This window comes from Pimephales promelas, chromosome 22 (genome assembly GCF_988280905.1).
Source record: "Pimephales promelas chromosome 22, fPimPro1.hap1.1, whole genome shotgun sequence".
NCBI classification, from domain to species: Eukaryota; Metazoa; Chordata; class Actinopteri; order Cypriniformes; family Leuciscidae; genus Pimephales; species Pimephales promelas.
In genome coordinates, this window is record NC_142790.1 from 9,890,945 (window position 1) to 9,915,818 (window position 24,874).

Consider the following 24,874-nt stretch of genomic DNA (forward strand, 5'->3'; position numbering starts at 1 on the left):
GGTCCTCAGCATGTTAGCACACTCACAAAGTGGGGACCAAAAACATGGTGGGGACCAATTCCACGGTCCCCACAATGATTTGCTTGTAATAGTCTCAGCAGGTGTTGCTGATATGCCTAGTGCAGTTTTTTTCTAAATCCCCACCATGAACATATACCTGATCTCAGAGTGTAAGTGTGTATGGCAGCGCTGCTCTTTAGCGCTTCTGCAGTATGTTCGCGGTACTGCATCGGTAAGCACACCTGTGACGTAAGAAACACATTTCACCAACTGCTCATGCGCAAAACAATCGCGCTTAATCAAACGAGTCACGACGAGGTAATTGGTGGTCAATCAACGAAATCAATACATTTTTTCAGGTAATTAGCTTATTTTTATTGTTATTTTCGATAATTAAATAAAAAATACATCACAAGTTCAAATAATTCCGAAAGATTGTTAAATTACATGATCGAATGGAGTTTTCTAATGAGGTGTAACTTAACTTAATTGATGTTACTCGTTGACTCTAGCAAAAATACTATTGATAAACTTAAATTGCATGTCGGTATATAATTTAAAGTGTATATAACGCGTGGTGTAGTGAGTCCTAATTAGTTAACGGCTGGAGATATAAGCGAGCGGAGCGGAGCGGCCTGCGGCCTTCGTGAACCCCGGGGTGACGCTGAGACGTGCCCGAGTTCAACATCGACATGAGACGGAGGAGAATCAGACCAGCAAAAGATGCTGAGGAACATGTTATCAATGCCATCGACAAGACTGATGCACTGGAGGCTAGATACATAAATGATCATAAAGGTAGGTTTGTAGAGAGTTTATAGATGTGAGTTGATTGTAAAGAAATGGTTTTATTATCTTACTACGGAGCTCCGCACATGACCGCACATGTAAAATGTATATCATGGCGGCCATTAATCAGTAACACGTTCACACAAGTTTGATTAAACTAACACCACCAGGCAACAGATTAGTAAATCGTGGTTATGTATAAAGGAGTCGTCGAATTAATTATATCTTATATGTAATGTTATAGCCCGCATTAATGAGTATGGCTCCTTAATGTAACTGTTAACTATCTATGGTAAGGTAAATTATTTTCCACAGCTTCTTAACGATGATATTTTATGTCATAAATGACCCAATAGTATAGTAACTATGATTCTTTTCAAACGAATGGGTTCTGGGGTCATTTAAAACCTAGAAATATGAGGGATATTTTAAAATTGTGATTTATTTTATGTTGAAAAAAAATCTGATTACATATAATTATTTACTCCTTTACAATTTCTTTAAAAACAACAACAAAAACAACATTTGAGCAGTTTTGCAGTAAATTGTCTAAAGTAGTTAGTATATTTTTAATATGTATTGAATGTATATGCTAAGTGTTTTCATGTGAGTCACCATGTGAGTTCAAACTATTTGCCCCATGGGGATTAATACGCTTTAAACTTAAACATTTATTTGAAAAAGCCTTTAAAGGGATCTTACCTCAAGGTCATCCAAGATGTAGGTGTCTTTGTTTCCACAGTATTTTCAATTTTGACATTTTTTGGTCAAACCGTTCTTGTCTGTCAGTCATATACTGGAGGTGAAGGGGGTCCTCAATCGATTCACCTCAAAGAGCATGCACAGAGAAGTCCAAATTAAACATGATTTAATGACTCGTAATTGTAAGTACACATTGATGGCCTAAGACACGAAACGAGCGGTTTGTGTGAGAAAACCAACAGTATTTATATAGTTTTTACCTCTTGTTAACAGCCGTCGAACTGATCTGAATCAGATGTCCAACTGAACCAAACTGAACCGTCTCCAGAGGTTACGCCGGAAGTGATCTCTCGCGCGTCTACGTCACGCATTGTTTACACAGAGATTTCGGAAGTTTTACCTTTCACTAAACATATTTAGATATATCGAAATCGTCTTCCATTGCGATTTCCGGTATTTCTAAATATGTTCAGTTGGACATCTGATTTAGATCAGTTCGACGGCTGTTAACAAGAAGTAAAAACTATATAAATACTGTTCGTTTTCTCACACAAACCGCTCGTTTCATGTCTTATGCCATCAATGTGTACTTACATTTACGAGTCATTAAATCATGTTTAATTTTGACTTCTCTGTGCATGCTCTTTGAGGTGAACCGATTGTGGACCCCCTTAGCCTCCAGTGTATGACAGACAGACAACAACAGTTTGACCAAAAAATGTCAAAATTGAAACTACTGTGGAAACAAAGACATCTTGGATGCCCTTGAGGTAAGCTAAAACATATCAAAAATTAATTTCAAAGTGAACTATCCCTTTAAATGTGTGTCTTGACAGTGTTCTCTGCGATTCTTTGTCAAAAGTTGTAGAAACCCTGGTTAAACTATTACAGAAGTTATTTATAATGGGCTAACCATTAGTGTATTATTAAAGGATTAGTTCACTTTTAAATAATATAAATTTTAAATAATAACAAATCACTTTTAAAATAGTTCACTTTTGCTGATAATTTACTCACCCCCATGTCATCCAGGATGTCCTTGTCTTTCTTTCTTCAGTCGAAAATAAATTAAAATTTTGATGACAGGATTTTCTCCATATAATGGACTTCAATGGGAACCAAACGGTTCAAGGTCCAAAAGAGAGTTTCAGTGCAGCTTCAAAGGGCTTTAAACGACACCAGATGATGAATAAGGGTCTTGTCTAGCGAAACCATCGGTCATTTAAAAAAAATGACCGATCATTTCGCTAGGCTGCACGAAACGATCTGAATCTAGTATCTTATTAATAGGCAAAAGTACCTATCAGACAGTGGTTAAAAAATAGTCTCGATAAGTCGATCCCTGAACGCCGTTCATACAGTTCAGAAGTTCGTTGAACTTCATAGAGTTCAGATCACTCAGCACGACGTTCATGGTTTGACTTATCGAGACTAGTTTTTAAGATGGCTCCTGTCTGTATACACTAAGTGAACTGTCTTTATAAAGTATCTTCTTATTAAACAGTCTGTACACTTACAAACTTCTCAATGCTTCGTTTTGCATGTATGGAGCCTCATTATATTACTGCGTTAGTGTGGGGCTATTTTGAGCCTTGTTAGTGGTATAAACTAGCGATTTCTCTTTACTTAGTCAATGCCCCCATTGCTAGAATTATATGCTAAACAGTTTTTAGAGATAAAACTCTTTACATTCGATTATCATGAAAACACACCTCAGAGAACGATTGACTAGGTACCGATGTTTTATTAGACCAAAAGGTTCATTGTTCACCGGAGTTCTCCTTTAATTTCTTTTTCGACTGAAGAAAGAAAGACAAGGCCATCTTGGATGGCATGGGGGTGAGTAAATTATCAGCTAAAGTTTTTTTTTTTTTTTTTTTTTTTAAAGTGAACTAGTTCTTTAAATGTATAGAATGGATTGTATTAACATTTTTTTACCCTTTTTTCAGGTCGTGGAGTGTTTGCATTGGCCCCTTTTAATAAAGGAGATTTTATTGTTGAATATAGGGGGGAAATGATTGCTTTAATCGAATCTGAACGCAGAAGAGAGGTCAATCAGAATACTGTGTATATGTTTGACTTCATCTGGCAAAACAAGAAGTGGTGGTAGGTTTTTAAAATAGTTTAATTTTTTGATAACACTTTACTTGAAGGGGTGTGCATAAGACTGACATGACACTGTCATAAACATGACATAACACCTGTCATGAACATGAAGGAGTCTTTATGAATGTTTATGACTGTCATTAAGTGTCATTCGGTACATTGACGCTTTTAATGCAAAGTTGACATTGTTTAAAATGTCTTTGTTATGACAACTTGACATTAACAGCGACAAAAAATGTCTTGATTATGACAACTTGACATTAACCAAGAAATCATAACCTGTCACATATGTCATAACAGGTCTAATTATCAAACTTAAAGAAGTTATTTAGCTTTGCGTTTACATTACCCTGTCATATGTGGTTGGTTTTGACTTTGGCCGTCATGACACCATTATAACTGTCATGAATATTTTACTTGTCCTCAAGTAAAGTGAAACACACTGTACTAGTTATAAAGATGTCATTAAGGGTTATTACACTGTCAAATGCTGTCAAACAACAGTGTCATTAATATTTCCCCTTACCTCAAGTAAAGTGGAACACGTTGGACTAGTTATAAAGATGTCAGGTTGACAGGTCATGATTTCTTGGTTATTTTTAAGTTGTCATAACAAAGACAATTTAAACAAGGTCAACTTTGCATTAAAAGTGTCATAATTTACCGAATGACACCTAATGGCAAAAGTCATAAACATTCATAAAGACTCCTTCATGTTCATGACAGGTGTTATGTCATGTTTATGACAGTGTCATGTCAGTCTTATGCACACCCTTTCAAATAAAGTGTTACCAATTTTTTTAATTTACATGAATAAAAAAAAATGTTTTTTTCTTTGTTATAATGTCCTAATTTGGGTCTTGTTATGGTTTGTTAGGTTAGGCTAAACCTTCATATTTCATGTTTTTTTTTCTAAGCATTGATGCAACTCATGAGAACACCACTCTAGGCCGGCTCGTGAATGATGATGTGAACCCAAACTGCATGATGAAAAAGGTTATTGTCGAGGGAACGCCACATTTGTGCCTTTTTGCAGCAAAAGACATAATTCCTGGAGAAGAAATCTCATATGACTATGGAGGAAGTGACTGGCCTTGGAGAAAGGTTTGACAAAATTTGGCTACTTTTCTTCTTTGTACAGTTATTTGTCTGTCTCTGTCTATCCATCCATCTATCTATTAGTAGGGCTGTGCTAAAATATCGATACAGCTAACTAACGTTATATTTTTCCACAATAGTTTATCAATATTTCAACCACTTGTATCGATACTTAAAAAAAGATATATGAAGAGTTCAGATGCAAAAGCCTCTAAATGCCGTTTGAAATTTTCTTCTTTAATGATGATTTTTATCAAACTTGTATATTTAAGTTCAGTAATTTCACTTAAATAACAATTAATAGGTAATTATCATTGCCATTTAAGTGAAATTACTGAATTTAAATATACAAGCTTGATTAAAAATGATCATTCTTGAAGAAAATTTCAAATGGCACTTAGAGGCTTTTGCATCTGAACTCTTCATATATATATATATATAGTATATAAAACGTTCAGTCTGTCCTTCTCTCTATCAGTCTGTCCGTCTCATCTCTCTATCAGTCTATTATATTTGGTCTCGACTCTTACACACTGTTTCTAATGTATTGTACGTAGTGGGGACCTGTAGTGTGTCAGGAATGCTATATAACCCCCATAAATACACACACTTCCTACAGGTTTAGCGTAGTGGGGACCTTGTCTTGTAAGTAATCAATTATAACTAATTTTTGTAACTCTTTTGTTATAGGCTACATGCAGCAATGATGATGAAGACATGGTGACCATAAAGAACTGCTCTGGGGATTCTGGAACAACTGTTGGCGTTTCACGACACACTGTTGAGGTACATATATTCAATATCTCTCTATCTAACTCTCTCTCTCTCTCTATCAGTCTGTCCGTCTCTCTCTCTATCCGTCTGTCCGTCTCATCTCTCTGTCAGTCTATTATATTTGGTCTCGACTCTTACACACTGTTTCTAATGTATTGTACGTAGTGGGGACCTGTAGTGTGTCAGGAATGCCATATAACCCCCATAAATACACACACTTCCTACAGGTTTAGCGTAGTGGGGACCTTGTCTTGTAAGTAATCAATTATAACTAATTTTTGTAACTCTTTTGTTATAGGCTACATGCAGCAATGATGATGAAGACATGGTGACCATAAAGAACTGCTCTGGGGATTCTGGAACAACTGTTGGCGTTTCACGACACACTGTTGAGGTACATATATTCAATATCTCTCTATCTAACTCTCTCTCTCTCTCTATCAGTCTGTCCGTCTCTCTCTATCAGTCTGTCCGTCTCTCTCTATCAGTCTGTCCGTCTCTCTCTATCAGTCTGTCCGTCTCTCTCTATCAGTCTGTCCGTCTCTCTATCAGTCTGTCCGTCTCTCTCTATCAGTCTGTCCGTCTCTATCAGTCTGTCCGTCTCTCTCTCTCTATCAGTCTGTCCGTCTCTCTCTATCAGTCTGTCCGTCTCTCTCTCTATCAGTCTGTCTCTCTCTCTATCAGTCTGTCCGTCTCTATCAGTCTGTCCGTCTCTCTATCAGTCTGTCCGTCTCTCTATCAGTCTGTCCGTCTCTCTCTATCAGTCTGTCCGTCTCTCTCTATCAGTCTGTCCGTCTCTCTCTATCAGTCTGTCCGTCTCTATCAGTCTGTCCGTCTCTCTCTCTCTATCAGTCTGTCCGTCTCTCTCTATCAGTCTGTCCGTCTCTCTCTCTATCAGTCCGTCTCTCTCTCTATCAGTCTGTCCGTCTCTATCAGTCTGTCCGTCTCTCTATCAGTCTGTCCGTCTCTCTATCAGTCTGTCCGTCTCTCTCTCTATCAGTCTGTCCGTCTCATCTCTCTGTCAGTCTATTATATTTGGTCTCGACTCTTACACACTGTTTCTAATGTATTGTACGTAGTGGGGACCTGTAGTGTGTCAGGAATGCCATATAACCCCCATAAATACACACACTTCCTACAGGTTTAGCGTAGTGGGGACCTTGTCTTGTAAGTAATCAATTATAACTAATTTTTGTAACTCTTTTATTATAGGCTACATGCAGCAATGATGATGAAGACATGGTGACCATAAAGAACTGCTCTGGGGATTCTGGAACAACTGTTGGCGCTTCACGACACACTGTTGAGGTACATATATTCAATATCTCTCTATCTAACTCTCTCTCTCTGTCTCTCTCTATCAGTCTGTCCGTCTCTCTATCAGTCTGTCCGTCTCTCTCTCTATCAGTCTGTCCGTCTCTCTCTCTATCAGTCTGTCCGTCTCTCTATCAGTCTGTCCGTCTCTCTCTATCAGTCTGTCCGTCTCTCTCTCTATCAGTCTGTCCGTCTCTCTATCAGTCTGTCCGTCTCTATCAGTCTGTCCGTCTCTCTCTCTATCAGTCTGTCCGTCTCATCTCTCTATCAGTCTATTATATTTGGTCTCGACTCTTACACACTGTTTCTAATGTATTGTACGTAGTGGGGACCTGTAGTGTGTCAGGAATGCTATATAACCCCCATAAATACACACACTTCCTACAGGTTTAGCGTAGTGGGGACCTTGTCTTGTAAGTAATCAATTATAACTAATTTTTGTAACTCTTTTGTTATAGGCTACATGCAGCAATGATGATGAAGACATGGTGACCATAAAGAACTGCTCTGGGGATTCTGGAACAACTGTTGGCGTTTCACGACACACTGTTGAGGTACATATATTCAATATCTCTCTATCTAACTCTCTCTCTCTCTCTATCAGTCTGTCCGTCTCTCTCTATCAGTCTGTCCGTCTCTCTCTATCAGTCTGTCCGTCTCTATCAGTCTGTCCGTCTCTATCAGTCTGTCCGTCTCTATCAGTCTGTCCGTCTCTCTCTCTATCAGTCTGTCCGTCTCTCTCTCTATCAGTCTGTCCGTCTCTATCAGTCTGTCCGTCTGTCCGTCTCTCTATCAGTCTGTCCGTCTCTCTATCAGTCTGTCCGTCTCTCTATCAGTCTGTCCGTCTCTCTATCAGTCTGTCCGTCTCTCTATCAGTCTGTCCGTCTCTCTCTCTATCCGTCTGTCCGTCTCATCTCTCTATCAGTCTGTCCGTCTCTATCAGTCTGTCCGTCTGTCCGTCTCTCTATCAGTCTGTCCGTCTCTCTATCAGTCTGTCCGTCTCTCTATCAGTCTGTCCGTCTCTCTATCAGTCTGTCCGTCTCTCTCTCTATCAGTCTGTCCGTCTCTATCAGTCTGTCCGTCTCTCTCTCTATCAGTCTGTCCGTCTCTCTATCAGTCTGTCCGTCTCTATCAGTCTGTCCGTCTCTGTCTCTATCCGTCTGTCCGTCTCATCTCTCTGTCAGTCTATTATATTTGGTCTCGACTCTTACACACTGTTTCTAATGTATTGTACGTAGTGGGGACCTGTAGTGTGTCAGGAATGCCATATAACCCCCATAAATACACACAATTCCTACAGGTTTAGCGTAGTGGCGACCTTGTCTTGTAAGTAATCAATTATAACTAATTTTTGTAACTCTTTTGTTATAGGCTACATGCAGCAATGATGATGAAGACATGGTGACCATAAAGAACTGCTCTGGGGATTCTGGAACAACTGTTGGCGTTTCACGACACACTGTTGAGGTACATATATTCAATATCTCTCTATCTAACTCTCTCTCTCTGTCTCTCTATCAGTCTGTCCGTCTCTCTCTCTATCCGTCTGTCCGTCTCATCTCTCTGTCAGTCTATTATATTTGGTCTCGACTCTTACACACTGTTTCTAATGTATTGTACGTAGTGGGGACCTGTAGTGTGTCAGGAATGCCATATAACCCCCATAAATACACACACTTCCTACAGGTTTAGCGTAGTGGGGACCTTGTCTTGTAAGTAATCAATTATAACTAATTTTTGTAACTCTTTTGTTATAGGCTACATGCAGCAATGATGATGAAGACATGGTGACCATAAAGAACTGCTCTGGGGATTCTGGAACAACTGTTGGCGTTTCACGACACACTGTTGAGGTACATATATTCAATATCTCTCTATCTAACTCTCTCTCTCTCTCTATCAGTCTGTCCGTCTCTCTCTCTCTATCAGTCTGTCCGTCTCTCTATCAGTCTGTCCGTCTCTCTCTCTCTATCAGTCTGTCTCTCTCTCTCTATCAGTCTGTCCGTCTCTATCAGTCTGTCCGTCTCTCTCTCTATCAGTCTGTCTCTCTCTCTATCAGTCTGTCCGTCTCTCTATCAGTCTGTCCGTCTCTCTCTATCAGTCTGTCTCTCTCTCTCTATCAGTCTGTCCGTCTCTATCAGTCTGTCCGTCTCTCTCTCTATCAGTCTGTCTCTCTCTCTATCAGTCTGTCCGTCTCTCTCTCTATCAGTCTGTCCGTCTCTCTATCAGTCTGTCCGTCTCTCTATCAGTCTGTCCGTCTCTCTATCAGTCTGTCCGTCTCTCTCTCTATCAGTCTGTCCGTCTCTCTCTCTATCAGTCTGTCCGTCTCTCTATCAGTCTGTCCGTCTCTCTCTCTATCAGTCTGTCCGTCTCTATCAGTCTGTCCGTCTCTCTCTCTATCCGTCTGTCCTTCTCTCTATCAGTCTGTCCGTCTCTCTCTCTATCAGTCTGTCCGTCTCATCTCTCTGTCAGTCTATTATATTTGGTCTCGACTCTTACACACTGTTTCTAATGTATTGTACGTAGTGGGGACCTGTAGTGTGTCAGGAATGCTATATAACCCCCATAAATACACACACTTCCTACAGGTTTAGCGTAGTGGGGACCTTGTCTTGTAAGTAATTAATTATAACTAATTTTTGTAACTCTTTTATTATAGGCTACATGCAGCAATGATGATGAAGACATGGTGACCATAAAGAACTGCTCTGGGGATTCTGGAACAACTGTTGGCGTTTCACGACACACTGTTGAGGTACATATATTCAATATCTCTCTATCTAACTCTCTCTCTCTCTCTCTCTCTCTATCAGTCTGTCCGTCTCTCAAGATTCAAGATTCAAATAGCTTTATTGGCATGGTTAAAGAAATCTTTACATTGCCAAAGCATTCAGAACACTATAGAATATAAATAAGTAAATAGTTAAATAAAAAATAGTAAAAATAAAGTAAAGTTTTTTTTTTTTTTTTTCTTCGTGGAGATAAACATTGCAATAAAAAGTTCAATCTACTAATATTTACACAGTGTCTCTAGGTGTGTAGTTTGTAGTCTCTATCCTCTCTATCAGTCTGTCTCTCTCTCTCTATCAGTCTGTCCGTCTCTATCAGTCTGTCCGTCTCTCTCTCTATCAGTCTGTCTCTCTCTCTCTATCAGTCTGTCCGTCTCTCTCTATCAGTCTGTCTCTCTCTCTCTATCAGTCTGTCCGTCTCTATCAGTCTGTCCGTCTCTCTCTCTATCAGTCTGTCTCTCTCTCTCTATCAGTCTGTCCGTCTCTATCAGTCTGTCCGTCTCTCTCTCTATCAGTCTGTCTCTCTCTCTATCAGTCTGTCCGTCTCTCTCTCTATCAGTCTGTCCGTCTCTCTATCAGTCTGTCCGTCAGTCTGTCCGTCTCTCTCTCTATCAGTCTGTCCGTCTCTCTCTCTATCAGTCTGTCCGTCTCTCTCTCTATCAGTCTGTCCGTCTCTCTATCAGTCTGTCCGTCTCTCTCTATCAGTCTGTCCGTCTCTCTCTCTATCAGTCTGTCCGTCTCTCTATCAGTCTGTCCGTCTCTATCAGTCTGTCCGTCTCTATCAGTCTGTCCGTCTCTCTCTCTATCAGTCTGTCCGTCTCATCTCTCTATCAGTCTGTCCGTCTCTCTCTCTATCAGTCTGTCCGTCTCATCTCTCTGTCAGTCTATTATATTTGGTCTCGACTCTTACACACTGTTTCTAATGTATTGTACGTAGTGGGGACCTGTAGTGTGTCAGGAATGCCATATAACCCCCATAAATACACACACTTCCTACAGGTTTAGCGTAGTGGGGACCTTGTCTTGTAAGTAATTAATTATAACTAATTTTTGTAACTCTTTTATTATAGGCTACATGCAGCAATGATGATGAAGACATGGTGACCATAAAGAACTGCTCTGGGGATTCTGGAACAACTGTTGGCGTTTCACGACACACTGTTGAGGTACATATATTCAATATCTCTCTATCTAACTCTCTCTCTCTGTCTCTCTCTATCAGTCTGTCCGTCTCTCTCTCTATCAGTCTGTCCGTCTCTATCAGTCTGTCCGTCTCTCTCTATCAGTCTGTCCGTCTCTCTCTCTATCAGTCTGTCCGTCTCTCTCTCTATCAGTCTGTCCGTCTCTCTCTATCAGTCTGTCCGTCTCTATCAGTCTGTCCGTCTCTCTCTCTATCAGTCTGTCTCTCTCTCTCTATCAGTCTGTCCGTCTCTATCAGTCTGTCCGTCTCTCTCTATCAGTCTGTCCGTCTCTCTCTATCAGTCTGTCCGTCTCTCTCTCTATCAGTCTGTCCGTCTCTCTCTCTATCAGTCTGTCCGTCTCTCTCTATCAGTCTGTCCGTCTCTATCAGTCTGTCCGTCTCTCTCTCTATCAGTCTGTCTCTCTCTCTCTATCAGTCTGTCCGTCTCTATCAGTCTGTCCGTCTCTCTCTCTATCAGTCTGTCTCTCTCTCTATCAGTCTGTCCGTCTCTCTCTCTATCAGTCTGTCCGTCTCTCTATCAGTCTGTCCGTCAGTCTGTCCGTCTCTCTCTCTATCAGTCTGTCCGTCTCTCTCTCTATCAGTCTGTCCGTCTCTCTCTCTATCAGTCTGTCCGTCTCTCTATCAGTCTGTCCGTCTCTCTCTATCAGTCTGTCCGTCTCTCTCTCTATCAGTCTGTCCGTCTCTATCAGTCTGTCCGTCTCTCTCTCTATCAGTCTGTCTCTCTCTCTATCAGTCTGTCCGTCTCTCTCTCTATCAGTCTGTCTCTCTCTCTATCAGTCTGTCCGTCTCTCTCTCTATCAGTCTGTCCGTCTCTCTCTCTATCAGTCTGTCCGTCTCTCTCTCTATCAGTCTGTCCGTCTCTCTCTCTATCAGTCTGTCTCTCTCTCTATCAGTCTGTCTCTCTCTCTATCAGTCTGTCCGTCTCTCTCTCTATCAGTCTGTCCGTCTCTCTCTCTATCAGTCTGTCCGTCTCTCTATCAGTCTGTCCGTCTCTCTCTATCAGTCTGTCCGTCTCTCTCTATCAGTCTGTCCGTCTCTATCAGTCTGTCCGTCTCTCTCTCTATCAGTCTGTCCGTCTATTATATTTGGTCTCGACTCTTACACACTGTTTCTAATGTATTGTACGTAGTGGGGACCTGTAGTGTGTCAGGAATGCCATATAACCCCCATAAATACACACACTTCCTACAGGTTTAGCGTAGTGGGGACCTTGTCTTGTAAGTAATCAATTATAACTAATTTTTGTAACTCTTTTGTTATAGGCTACATGCAGCAATGATGATGAAGACATGGTGACCATAAAGAACTGCTCTGGGGATTCTGGAACAACTGTTGGCGTTTCACGACACACTGTTGAGGTACATATATTCAATATCTCTCTATCTAACTCTCTCTCTCTCTCTCTATCAGTCTGTCCGTCTCTCTCTCTCTATCAGTCTGTCCGTCTCTCTATCAGTCTGTCCGTCTCTCTCTATCAGTCTGTCCGTCTCTCTATCAGTCTGTCCGTCTCTCTCTCTCTATCAGTCTGTCCGTCTCTATCAGTCTGTCCGTCTCTCTCTATCAGTCTGTCCGTCTCTCTCTCTATCAGTCTGTCCGTCTCTCTCTATCAGTCTGTCCGTCTCTCTCTCTATCAGTCTGTCCGTCTCTCTCTCTATCAGTCTGTCCGTCTCTCTCTCTATCAGTCTGTCCGTCTCTCTATCAGTCTGTCCGTCTCTCTATCAGTCTGTCCGTCTCTCTCTCTATCCGTCTGTCCGTCTCATCTCTCTATCAGTCTGTCCGTCTCTCTATCAGTCTGTCCGTCTCTATCAGTCTGTCCGTCTCTCTCTCTATCAGTCTGTCCGTCTCTATCAGTCTGTCCGTCTCTCTCTCTATCAGTCTGTCCGTCTCATCTCTCTATCAGTCTATTATATTTGGTCTCGACTCTTACACACTGTTTCTAATGTATTGTACGTAGTGGGGACCTGTAGTGTGTCAGGAATGCCATATAACCCCCATAAATACACACACTTCCTACAGGTTTAGCGTAGTGGGGACCTTGTCTTGTAAGTAATTAATTATAACTAATTTTTGTAACTCTTTTATTATAGGCTACATGCAGCAATGATGATGAAGACATGGTGACCATAAAGAACTGCTCTGGGGATTCTGGAACAACTGTTGGCGCTTCACGACACACTGTTGAGGTACATATATTCAATATCTCTCTATCTAACTCTCTCTCTCTCTCTCTCTCTCTCTATCAGTCTGTCCGTCTCTCTCTCTATCAGTCTGTCCGTCTCTCTCTCTATCAGTCTGTCCGTCTCTCTATCAGTCTGTCCGTCTCTCCATCAGTCTGTCCGTCTCTCTCTCCATCAGTCTGTCCGTCTCTCTCTCTATCAGTCTGTCCGTCTCTCTATCAGTCTGTCCGTCTCTCTATCAGTCTGTCCGTCTCTCTCTCTATCAGTCTGTCCGTCTCATCTCTCTGTCAGTCTATTATATTTGGTCTCGACTCTTACACACTGTTTCTAATGTATTGTACGTAGTGGGGACCTGTAGTGTGTCAGGAATGCTATATAACCCCCATAAATACACACACTTCCTACAGGTTTAGCGTAGTGGGGACCTTGTCTTGTAAGTAATCAATTATAACTAATTTTTGTAACTCTTTTGTTATAGGCTACATGCAGCAATGATGATGAAGACATGGTGACCATAAAGAACTGCTCTGGGGATTCTGGAACAACTGTTGGCGTTTCACGACACACTGTTGAGGTACATATATTCAATATCTCTCTATCTAACTCTCTCTCTCTCTCTCTCTCTCTCTATCAGTCTGTCCGTCTCTCAAGATTCAAGATTCAAATAGCTTTATTGGCATGGTTAAAGAAATCTTTACATTGCCAAAGCATTCAGAACACTATAGAATATAAATAAGTAAATAGTTAAATAAAAAATAGTAAAAATAAAGTAAAGTTTTTTTTTTTTTTTTTTTTTTTCTTCGTGGAGATAAACATTGCAATAAAAAGTTCAATCTACTAATATTTACACAGTGTCTCTAGGTGTGTAGTTTGTAGTCTCTATCCTCTCTATCAGTCTGTCTCTCTCTCTCTATCAGTCTGTCTCTCTCTCTCTATCAGTCTGTCTCTCTCTCTCTATCAGTCTGTCCGTCTCTCTCTATCAGTCTGTCCGTCTCCCTCTATCAGTCTGTCCGTCTCTCTCTATCAGTCTGTCTCTCTCTCTCTATCAGTCTGTCCGTCTCTATCAGTCTGTCCGTCTCTCTCTCTATCAGTCTGTCTCTCTCTCTATCAGTCTGTCCGTCTCTCTCTCTATCAGTCTGTCCGTCTCTCTATCAGTCTGTCCGTCAGTCTGTCCGTCTCTCTATCAGTCTGTCCGTCTCTCTATCAGTCTGTCCGTCTCTCTCTCTATCAGTCTGTCCGTCTCTCTATCAGTCTGTCCGTCTCTCTATCAGTCTGTCCGTCTCTCTCTCTATCAGTCTGTCCGTCTCATCTCTCTGTCAGTCTATTATATTTGGTCTCGACTCTTACACACTGTTTCTAATGTATTGTACGTAGTGGGGACCTGTAGTGTGTCAGGAATGCCATATAACCCCCATAAATACACACACTTCCTACAGGTTTAGCGTAGTGGGGACCTTGTCTTGTAAGTAATTAATTATAACTAATTTTTGTAACTCTTTTATTATAGGCTACATGCAGCAATGATGATGAAGACATGGTGACCATAAAGAACTGCTCTGGGGATTCTGGAACAACTGTTGGCGTTTCACGACACACTGTTGAGGTACATATATTCAATATCTCTCTATCTAACTCTCTCTCTCTGTCTCTCTATCAGTCTGTCCGTCTCTCTCTCTATCCGTCTGTCCGTCTCATCTCTCTGTCAGTCTATTATATTTGGTCTCGACTCTTACACACTGTTTCTAATGTATTGTACGTAGTGGGGACCTGTAGTGTGTCAGGAATGCTATATAACCCCCATAAATACACACACTTCCTACAGGTTTAGCGTAGTGGGGACCTTGTCTTGTAAGTAATCAATTATAACTAATTTTTGTAACTCTTTTGTTATAGGCTACATGCAGCAATGATGATGAAGACATGGTGACCATAAAGAACTGCTCTGGGGATTCTGGAACAACTGTTGGCGTTTCACGACACACTGTTGAGGTACATATTTAACTGTGGCATTTTAGTAAGCATAATGTAAAGTAAGTTTGTCATTGTTGGTAAATAAACCATGACATGATGATCAGGACCCTAAACTGGAGGGTCCTGTTAGCTACTTATGTCAGTGGTTCTCAAAGTGGGGTCCGCGGACCCCTGGTGGTCCGCGAGCTAAAGCCAGGGGGTCCGCGAAATAATTTACAACCTAACGTTTTTTTCCATGCTATGAGTCATGTTTTCTTTATCATCTGAAAACATGCTGTTTATTCCTAAGTAACTTATATAAAGCATTTAACATAAAACAATACAAAGTAGACACTTAAAGTTTTCTATAGATAGATAATATCTATAGATATGTCTTTGCGTCAAGTAGATTCGCTGCTGTTGATTTTGCGGGACGTGCGCCAGAAAGGAGACAGAGACAGAGAGACGGCATGAACCCGCATCCGGTTCTTTTCTGTATTTTTAAAAGGCATGACATTTTGTAGTCATTTATAATGTAGCCTATACACAAATAAAAAAATGGACACTTTACCGTTTCGGATGATGCACTCTTGTCTTATCTATGACCATAAATAAGAGTATTCCTGTTTCCACTGCTGAGGAAAAATTCCCATTTAATTGCGCGCCGGTGTCTCGCGTGCGCGCACAATAGTCAGTTCTAGCACTGCTACAGATTTGACATTAGAAGTCTGATCATTATCAAAATAAAAGTGCATAGTGACAGGGCCGTACCCACAACTGAGGTTGCAAGGATGCACATCGCGATGATACTGACCTTCTCGTCTGAGGTGCTTCAGCAGACTAACAACGATAGCTCGTCAATGTCAAAATGTTTGAGTCGGAGTGAACTCAAAGTTCCCCGCACGACGTTTCAGTCAACGGTCATAAAGTGCGAGATAAGATGTAAGCCTAAATTAACATAAACTAAACAGCTGTTTTAGATAAAAGATTTAAAAAACGACTGAAACAATCAGTTTGCAAAGTATTAATCAAGCTCAACTTTAACAAAGGAAAAAGCAGGTCAATAGAAACATACTGTGCCCATGAGATTAACATTATGGTTATGGATTCATATATTTAACATATACTGTATGTTTTTTTAGCTAATTACAGTAGCTCAAATTAACAACGCACGCACCTATTAAACATAATGCCATTATCATTGTATTTATAGGCTTATGGGCTTTATTTGTGTGCAGAATAGGCCTAATTATTGAAACATTTCTCTTTTAAAGCCATTCCTGATTGGAATATGTGATTGTGTTTCGTGACATCTTGACAAAAAAAAAAAAAAAATATGCCACTGACTGACATGCTTCTACTAAATCTATAGTTATCCAATTGTGGGGCCTTAAAACACCTTAAAATGCACATGTGTAGATCAAGAACATCAAAAAATCCTAAGTGAGGGATCCTAAGTGATTCCTAGCAAGATCACTTTCGTTACCTCAGTAGGCTATTTAGAAATTCCTGCATAGTACCCTGGGTGGAGACCATTCATTTTGTGCAAAAATATTTCATTTGCCGCTCACACATTAACTTTGTGCTGCAATAACTGTTATAAATATGAGGGGGGTCCTTGGAATTTTTTTTTCTTCTGAAAGGGGTCCCTGGCACCAAAATGTTTGAGAACCCCTGACTTATGTTATCCTAAGTTAGCTACTTGTCAAATACATGACCATGATTTATTTTTGAAATTGTTTAATAATAGTTTATTTTGCTTCAAGAAAGTCTTCAACATTTTGCCCTAAACTGTAAGGACAAGTTTTCACTTTATTTCTTTTTTTTTTTCTTAACAGTCTTTGGTTGATTACTCAGACAGTGAAGACGACATTTTGTGTTCTAAAATGATGATGACATCTTATAAACGGGTATTTATTTTTCATTGCTACTACCATTTCTCTTTAATTGCCTCATACTTCAAAAGCATTTTTTTTTTTGTAAAGCTGCATATTTTTTTCATTGTGATAAACAGTCCTATAAGCATATATTTTATCTCGTTTATTTGAAGACTTGTCATTCTGACGTTTGCCTGTTTTGTCTTTCTTAGATGAGACCTGCAACTCATGAGGACTCTGATAATTACTCTGATAATTCCAGTGTAGATGAGAGTACAGACATTCAAGATGACATCAGACTGAAACATACACCGTTTGCAACGAGTGAACAACGTTCCACTTGTACCACAACAATCAAAAGAGCAAAAAACACCATAGTAAGTGTTTATTTTATTATTTATTTATTATTCTATGACAGAGGATTAACTGAACTGGATGGTTATTGTCTTTCAAGGCTAGAAGGAAGATTGCTGAGCACTCAGATGTTTTTGATTCGAGCGAAGATTTATCTGAAGTCAGTGAGGAAGAGTACATTCCGGACACATCACAAGAGAGTAGCGATACAGATAGTAGCGCAAGCCTTACTGTTTCACTGAAAGGTAAAAGAAAGCTCCACACTTTGCCAGTCCAGTGCACTTCAGCTGAGAACGGAAGCACCAACTACAATACTCAAAGCAGCTGTGACTTAGGGAGCCTCCAGAGCCATGGTGCAACCTCAGTTCCTGACAGTACAAGTTCAGTGTTTATTCCAGCTATCCTTAAAAAGAGGGATGGACTGAGAATGTATAGTAAGAGACAACATTGCTTTTTTTGTGACCGTCCTTTTACGAAAATTGCTAGACACCTAGAGCGCAAGCATATGAATGAAATAGAGGTAGCAAAGGCTCTAAGTCATCCAAAGGGCTCCAAAGAAAGGCGAATGCAGCTTGAGTATTTGCGCAACAAAGGCAACTTTGCTTACAATTCTACTGTTATTAACACAGGCTCAGGACAGATGATTCCACGGAAACTGCCTAAAAAGACTTTGGATGGAGAGAAATTTTTGCATTGCATTTACTGCCAAGGACTGTTCTTAAAGAAAACCCTGTGGCGACATTTTAAAATTTGCAAATTCAAGCCTTCTGAGGTGAAACCAAAACCTGGTAAAACCCGTGTGCAGGCTCTTTGCAGCTTTGCACAGCCTCCCCCACCAGGAGTAAATCATGGTGTTTGGAAGCTGCTAAATGCCATGAATCAAGACCAAGTGGCACTTGAAGCTAGGAATGATTGGTGCATATTAGAGCTGGGGAAGCATCTTTACAATAAATACGGTTCAAGAGTTAAAATGCATGAATACATCCGTCAAAAGATGAGAGAGCTTGGAAGACTCCTTATATGTACTAGAGAGGTAACACCCCTTACATCTATCAAAGAGCTCATCCATCCCACAAACTTTATGCATGCCGTTAGTGCAGTAAAAAGAACAGCTGGATACATTGAAGAGACCAATATATATGAGAAGGCAAGTGTTGCTGTGAAACTTGGGCATAGTCTGAACAAAATCGCAATGCTTATTGAGAGCCATTCTACCATCAATGGAGACAAAGAAAGTGCAGAATTTGCAAATAGCTTCCAACAACTGTATCGAACCCGATGGCCTGAGTACATCTCTTCAACAGCGCGGCGAACAATGGAAGAAGCCAAGTGGAACTGCCCACATTTGCTCCCATTCACTGAAGATGTTAAACGTCTCCATGTTTATCTTGATGAGCAAGAGAAAATTTACCACAAACTTTTGTCTACACAGCCATCATCTCAGCATTGGTCAAAATTGGCCAAGGTTATATTGACTCAGGTTATGCTTTTTAATCGTAGGCGAGAAGGGGAAGTGTCACAGATGCCATTGTCCGCATACACCTCCAGCAACCAATCAGAAGCTCATCCGGATATTAGCATGGCCCTCACAGAGTTGGAAAATAAACTGTGTCAATACTTCAAGCGTATAGAGATCAGAGGCAAAAGAGGAAGAAAGGTTCCAGTACTTGTTACTCCTTCAATGCAAGAGTCAATCAGCCTGCTAATTAAAAACCGGAGCAAGTGTGGAGTACTGAATGAGAACCCTTTTCTCTTCGCACGTCCGTCTGCAATGACCTTTTTCAGAGGCTCTGACTGCATCCGTGAATTTGCAGGTGCATGCAATGCTAAGAATCCTCAAACTCTAACTTCCACCAAGTTGAGGAAACAGATTGGTACCCTCTCTGAAGTTTTAAATTTGAGTAACACTGAGCTCGATCAGCTGGCTGACTTCTTAGGCCATGATATTAGGATACATCGTCAGTTTTACCGCTTACCTGAGGGGACACTTCAGCTGGCCAAAATGAGCAAAATTCTTCTGGCCCTCGAAAAAGGACGCTTGGCAGACTTTAAAGGGAAAAATCTTGATGAAATCATCATTGATCCAGAAGGTACTATACACTGTTACATTACTTTTTATCCTTTATCTGAACTTATTAATTTAAAGATATTGGTTTTGTTTTTTATAATTCTGTAATGGTTTACACAAATTGTTAGAGGGTTTTGGGTAGGGTTGCACATTTATGGCCAAAATGATAATCACGATTATTACGATTATTTGCTGATTTTAACCAAAAAAAAATAGTATTTTCACAAAGGCTAATTATATCTGCTTTTACATTCATGTTGTGCTACATTCCTGCTAATATACACATCACCTACTCAGGCTAGTTAGACATTTTACGATCGATTTGCATTTTCTACGAAGGCATTCTTTGCAGATATAGCCTCTCCTCTCGTTACGCACTCGGGCTCTCCTTCCTCTCGTTACGCACTCGGTCTCTCCTCTCCTCTCGTTACGCACTCGGGCTCTCCTCTCCTCTCGTTACGCACTCGGTCTCTCCTCTCCTCTCGTTACGCACTCGGGCTCTCCTCTCCTCTCGTTACGCACTCGGGCTCTCCTCTCCTCTCGTTACGCACTCGGGCTCTCCTCTCCTCTCGTTACGCACTCGGGCTCTCCTCTCCTCTCGTTACGCACTCGGTCTCTCCTCTCCTCTCGTTACGCACTCGGGCTCTCCTCTCCTCTCGTTACGCACTCGGGCTCTCCTCTCCTCTCGTTACGCACTCGGTCTCTCCTCTCGTTACGCACTCGGGCTCTCCTCTCGTTACGCACTCGGGCTCTCCTCTCCTCTCGTTACGCACTCGGTCTCTCCTCTCGTTACGCACTCGGTCTCTCCTCTCCTCTCGTTACGCACTCGGTCTCTCCTCTCGTTACGCACTCGGGCTCTCCTCTCCTCTCGTTACGCACTCGGTCTCTCCTCTCGTTACGCACTCGGTCTCTCCTCTCCTCTCGTTACGCACTCGGTCTCTCCTCTCGTTACGCACTCGGGCTCTCCTCTCCTCTCGTTACGCACTCGGGCTCTCCTCTCCTCTCGTTACGCACTCGGGCTCTCCTCTCGTTACGCACTCGGGCTCTCCTCTCCTCTCGTTACGCACTCGGGCTCTCCTCTCCTCTCGTTACGCACTCGGTCTCTCCTCTCGTTACGCACTCGGGCTCTCCTCTCGTTACGCACTCGGGCTCTCCTCTCCTCTCGTTACGCACTCGGTCTCTCCTCTCGTTACGCACTCGGTCTCTCCTCTCCTCTCGTTACGCACTCGGTCTCTCCTCTCGTTACGCACTCGGTCTCTCCTCTCCTCTCGTTACGCACTCGGTCTCTCCTCTCCTCTCGTTACGCACTCGGTCTCTCCTCTCGTTACGCACTCGGTCTCTCCTCTCCTCTCGTTACGCACTCGGTCTCTCCTCTCGTTACGCACTCGGTCTCTCCTCTCCTCTCGTTACGCACTCGGGCTCTCCTCTCGTTACGCACTCGGTCTCTCCTCTCCTCTCGTTACGCACTCTGGCTCTCCTCTCCTCTCGTTACGCCCTCGGTTTCTCCTCTCCTCTCGTTACGCACTCGGTCTCTCCTCTCGTTACGCACTCGGGCTCTCCTCTCCTCTCGTTACGCACTCGGGCTCTCCTCTCGTTACGCACTCGGTCTCTCCTCTCCTCTCGTTACGCACTCGGGCTCTCCTCTCGTTACGCACTCGGGCTCTCCTCTCGTTACGCACTCGGGCTCTCCTCTCCTCTCGTTACGCTCTCGGTCTCTCCTCTCCTCTCGTTACACACTCGGGCTCTCCTCTCGTTACGCACTCGGTCTCTCCTCTCGTTACGCTCTCGGGCTCTCCTCTCGTTACGCACTCGGGCTCTCCTCTCGTTACGCACTCGGTCTCTCCTCTCGTTACGCACTCGGTCTCTCCTCTCGTTACGCTCTCGGGCTCTCCTCTCGTTACGCACTCGGGCTCTCCTCTCGTTACGCACTCGGGCTCTCCTCTCGTTACGCACTCGGTCTCTCCTCTCGTTACGCTCTCGGGCTCTCCTCTCGTTACGCTCTCGGGCTCTCCTCTCGTTACGCACTCGGGCTCTACTCTCGTTACGCCCTCGGTCTCTCCTCTCCTCTCGTTACGCTCTCGGGCTCTCCTCTCGTTACGCACTCGGGCTCTCCTCTCGTTACGCACTCGGGCTCTCCTCTCCTCTCGTTACGCACTCGGTCTCTCCTCTCCTCTCGTTACACACTCGGGCTCTCCTCTCGTTACGCACTCGGTCTCTCCTCTCGTTACGCACTCGGGCTCTCCTCTCCTCTCGTTACGCACTCGGGCTCTCCTCTACTCTCGTTACGCTCTCGGGCTCTCCTCTCGTTACGCACTCGGGCTCTCCTCTCCTCTCGTTACGCACTCGGGCTCTCCTCTCCTCTCGTTACGCACTCGGGCTCTCCTCTCCTCTCGTTACGCACTCGGTCTCTCCTCTCCTCTCGTTACGCACTCGGGCTCTCCTCTCCTCTCGTTACGCACTCGGTCTCTCCTCTCCTCTCGTTACGCACTCGGGCTCTCCTCTCCTCTCGTTACGCACTCGGTCTCTCCTCTCGTTACGCACTCGGGCTCTCCTCTCCTCTCGTTACGCACTCGGGCTCTCGGTCTCTCCTCTCGTTACGCACTCGGGCTCTCGGTCTCTCCTCTCGTTACGCACTCGGGCTCTCCTCTCCTCTCGTTACGCACTCGGGCTCTCCTCTCTTCTCGTTACGCACTCGGGCTCTCGGTCTCTCCTCTCCTCTCGTTACGCACTCGGGCTCTCCTCTCCTCTCGGACGCACTCGGGCTCTCCTCTCGTTACGCACTCGGGCTCTCCTCTCCTCTCGGACGCACTCGGGCTCTCCTCTCCTCTCGTTACGCACTCGGGCTCTCCTCTCCTCTCGTTACGCACTCGGGCTCTCCTCTCCTCTCGTTACGCACTCGGGCTCTCCTCTCGTTACGCACTCGGGCTCTCCTCTCGGACGCACTCGGTCTCTCCTTTATTTTTAAAATAATTTTTTTATTTTAAATGAAAGTTAAATGATTGATTTTTTTTTTTCTCTGTGTTTTCTACCTTTAGAGAATGTTACAGTGGACAGTGATTTAGAGGAGTCTACTTCCAATCCAAAAGGTAACAATTTTATTTAGCCAGTTTGTTCAAATTTATGTCCAGTTAAATTCTAAATTATGTTGTTTCTAGGGATGGCAAATTGGTTTGAAATGTGTGGTTCATCTTTAGATTCTTTTTCTCACTTTCTACTCTGGAAAGTGCATGTAGTCAGTTTAGTCTTTTCCCTCGTGATTTGCGCATGAGCCCGCACTCACCTCAAAACACTGTTGCCAACTTCTAAAGCCTGCTCAAAGTTGCTATATGTTGCTTAATGGGGTCATAAGCTAATTAGCATAATCATTGCATAATTCATGTAGTAATATTTGTCAAAAAAAACACCAGTTGAGATTGAGAGAGCGGCTTTATTCGCTAGACTTAAACCTAAAAAATACTCCTGTATATATGGTGTATTTGGAAAATGCAGTGTTTTAAAATGATCTTTCTGCTCAAAATACAGATTTGTGTTATCAACCAGTTTAGCTATTTTCCTTAACACGCCCATCTTGGTTTTGGTACTGGAATGCAGTCAAAATGCAGTATGACGTAATTCTGAGGTCCCAAATCCAATTTTCGAAGTAAAAACACAGTGTTACAGTTGTTTCGGTCACCTTTTGTCCCGACAAAATTAAAGTTATGGCTATATTTTCCAACCGCTGAATATGTAGACTTTTCCAGATTCTGACTAAGCTAGCTGCTGCAATAGTGACGTCACATGCATGCAATGATTACAAATGTGAATAGGGATCATTGGATTGTAAAATTTGTAGCAATTGTGCCTCTTTAAGATGGCAACTAATATTACGGAAATTTTATTAGTAATTAGTTACACTACTAGTTACCAGAGAAAGTAATTGTATTACTGTGCATTGCAAGTACTTGGTATAAGTATGATCCCCCATGGGTTAGAAGTAATTTTAAAAAACTGATTAAAAAAGATTACAAAATCCTCTTTTTATTCCAGTCCTCAGGACACACCTCCCAGAATATTTTAGATGACTCCCTAATTAAACACTAAGAAGCTGATAAGTTGAATCAGGTGTTTTAAATGGTCTAAGACGTCTCAATTCTTGTAGGTGAAGTTGAGAAACATTGCACTTTGTGTTCTTGAGTTATGTTGGTTGCACTTTAAACAGCACTGATAAAAATAACAGATGAGGGGTAGGGTAGCTTTATTAATTTAATTAAGATGTGTTAATGCTCAGACTTGCATCATTTTTACTTCCAGAATGCACTACAGTAACATCACCACAGCACACTGAATGTGAAGACGGCACACTTCCAGTAGACCCAGTGTCCAAAAAAAAGAGAGGTATGTTGATTTCGACTGATTGATGGTTCAAATGTTCTGCATTTGCATCAGGTTTCTATTTACATCATGATTTCTTTTAAGCATTTCAATATTAAAACTACAGAAGATTGAGATTATTTGTAACAATGAATGTCTAGAGCTGATCTCAAGGATCTGCATCTTGGACCGATTAAGAATTTAAGAAACAATTTCTTACTAGTGAAATAAGATATGATGTAGGCCTACTTGTTCCCCCTACAGGTCACATCAAGAGGACACCCTGGAACAAAAATGAAATCCATGCGGTAGAGAAACACATGATGAGATTCATAAAGAACCGCAAAGTTCCAGGGAAGGCAGACTGCGTAAGGTGTTTGGAAGCTGAACCATCTGCTCTAAAACATAGAGAATGGTCAGGTCTGAAGTTTTATATCAAAAATCGAATCTCCGCTCTGCAAAGAAAAGATGTAGCACACTAATATTGACACCATGTTGAGTATTGGTCACCGGGTAATATCTTTATCTTGCCTAAGTGGATTTGTTGATTGTTCTTTTACAAATGTTTTTCAAATAACTTTTATACTGCAGTTAATGATTTGTTTTTAGCCAGTTTTCATCAACTTTTTTAAATGCCAAATGTTTACTATAAACGCAGGCATGCAAAAGTTTCATGCTCAAGTTTCTTTACTTATTGATGATGCGGTAACACTTTACGGTAAGGGTACATGAATTATCATAAATTCATGTATAAATTAATGCATGAATTATGCATTCATTCATGCATTAATATCTCATGAATCATCAGGAACCAACACAAGTTCAACGTTTTTCATTCATGACTTCATGAATGAACAACACCTTTATTAAAACATTAACTAAGATATGCACATCACCATGAATTATGATTTATTACGCATGATCATGATGTTTTCTTTGTTCTTAGTCTAGGTCAGTGACCTAGTCACCACTTTAGTTAAGGGGCCACACACATGATGAAGTCATTAATAGATTAATGCTTAGTTAATGATGACTATTGGACAGACACCATAATAGACCAATCACAGCTCATAGCACACACATTCTGTAAATCAAATACAGAAGTCATCATTAACTAAGCATTATCTATCAATGACTTCATCATGTGTGTGGCCCCTTAACTAAAGTGGTGACGAGGTCTTTTGAAACATTGATGAAGTGGCATAACTCTGAACAAAGAAAACATCATGATCATGCGTAATAAATCATAATTCATGATGATGTGCATATCTTAGTTAATGTTTTAATTAAGGTGTTGTTCATTCATGAAGTCATGAATGGAAAAC

General features: G+C 41.9%; 2 protein-coding genes across 2 annotated transcripts; both read left to right on the top strand.

Moving 5' to 3' along the window:
- Nucleotides 1-692: 692 nt before the first annotated feature.
- LOC148969533 (uncharacterized) lies at nucleotides 693-14,778 on the top strand. The gene is made up of 16 exons (XM_089125415.1): nucleotides 693-798; nucleotides 3,441-3,597; nucleotides 4,515-4,701; nucleotides 5,386-5,481; nucleotides 5,768-5,863; nucleotides 6,682-6,777; nucleotides 7,242-7,337; nucleotides 8,155-8,250; nucleotides 8,541-8,636; nucleotides 9,443-9,538; nucleotides 10,643-10,738; nucleotides 12,036-12,131; nucleotides 12,861-12,956; nucleotides 13,429-13,524; nucleotides 14,458-14,553; nucleotides 14,773-14,778. The coding sequence occupies exons 1-16, from the start codon at nucleotides 693-695 to the stop codon at nucleotides 14,776-14,778; spliced, it is 1,608 nt and encodes a 535-aa protein (XP_088981541.1).
- Nucleotides 14,779-14,847: 69 nt separating this feature from the next.
- On the top strand, nucleotides 14,848-24,068 carry LOC148969534 (uncharacterized). Its single transcript, XM_089125789.1, has 7 exons — nucleotides 14,848-14,939; nucleotides 16,739-16,810; nucleotides 16,990-17,154; nucleotides 17,232-19,221; nucleotides 22,235-22,285; nucleotides 23,490-23,573; nucleotides 23,814-24,068. The coding sequence occupies exons 1-7, from the start codon at nucleotides 14,871-14,873 to the stop codon at nucleotides 24,029-24,031; spliced, it is 2,649 nt and encodes an 882-aa protein (XP_088981915.1). The 5' UTR covers nucleotides 14,848-14,870; the 3' UTR covers nucleotides 24,032-24,068.
- The last annotated feature ends 806 nt before the right edge of the window (nucleotides 24,069-24,874 follow it).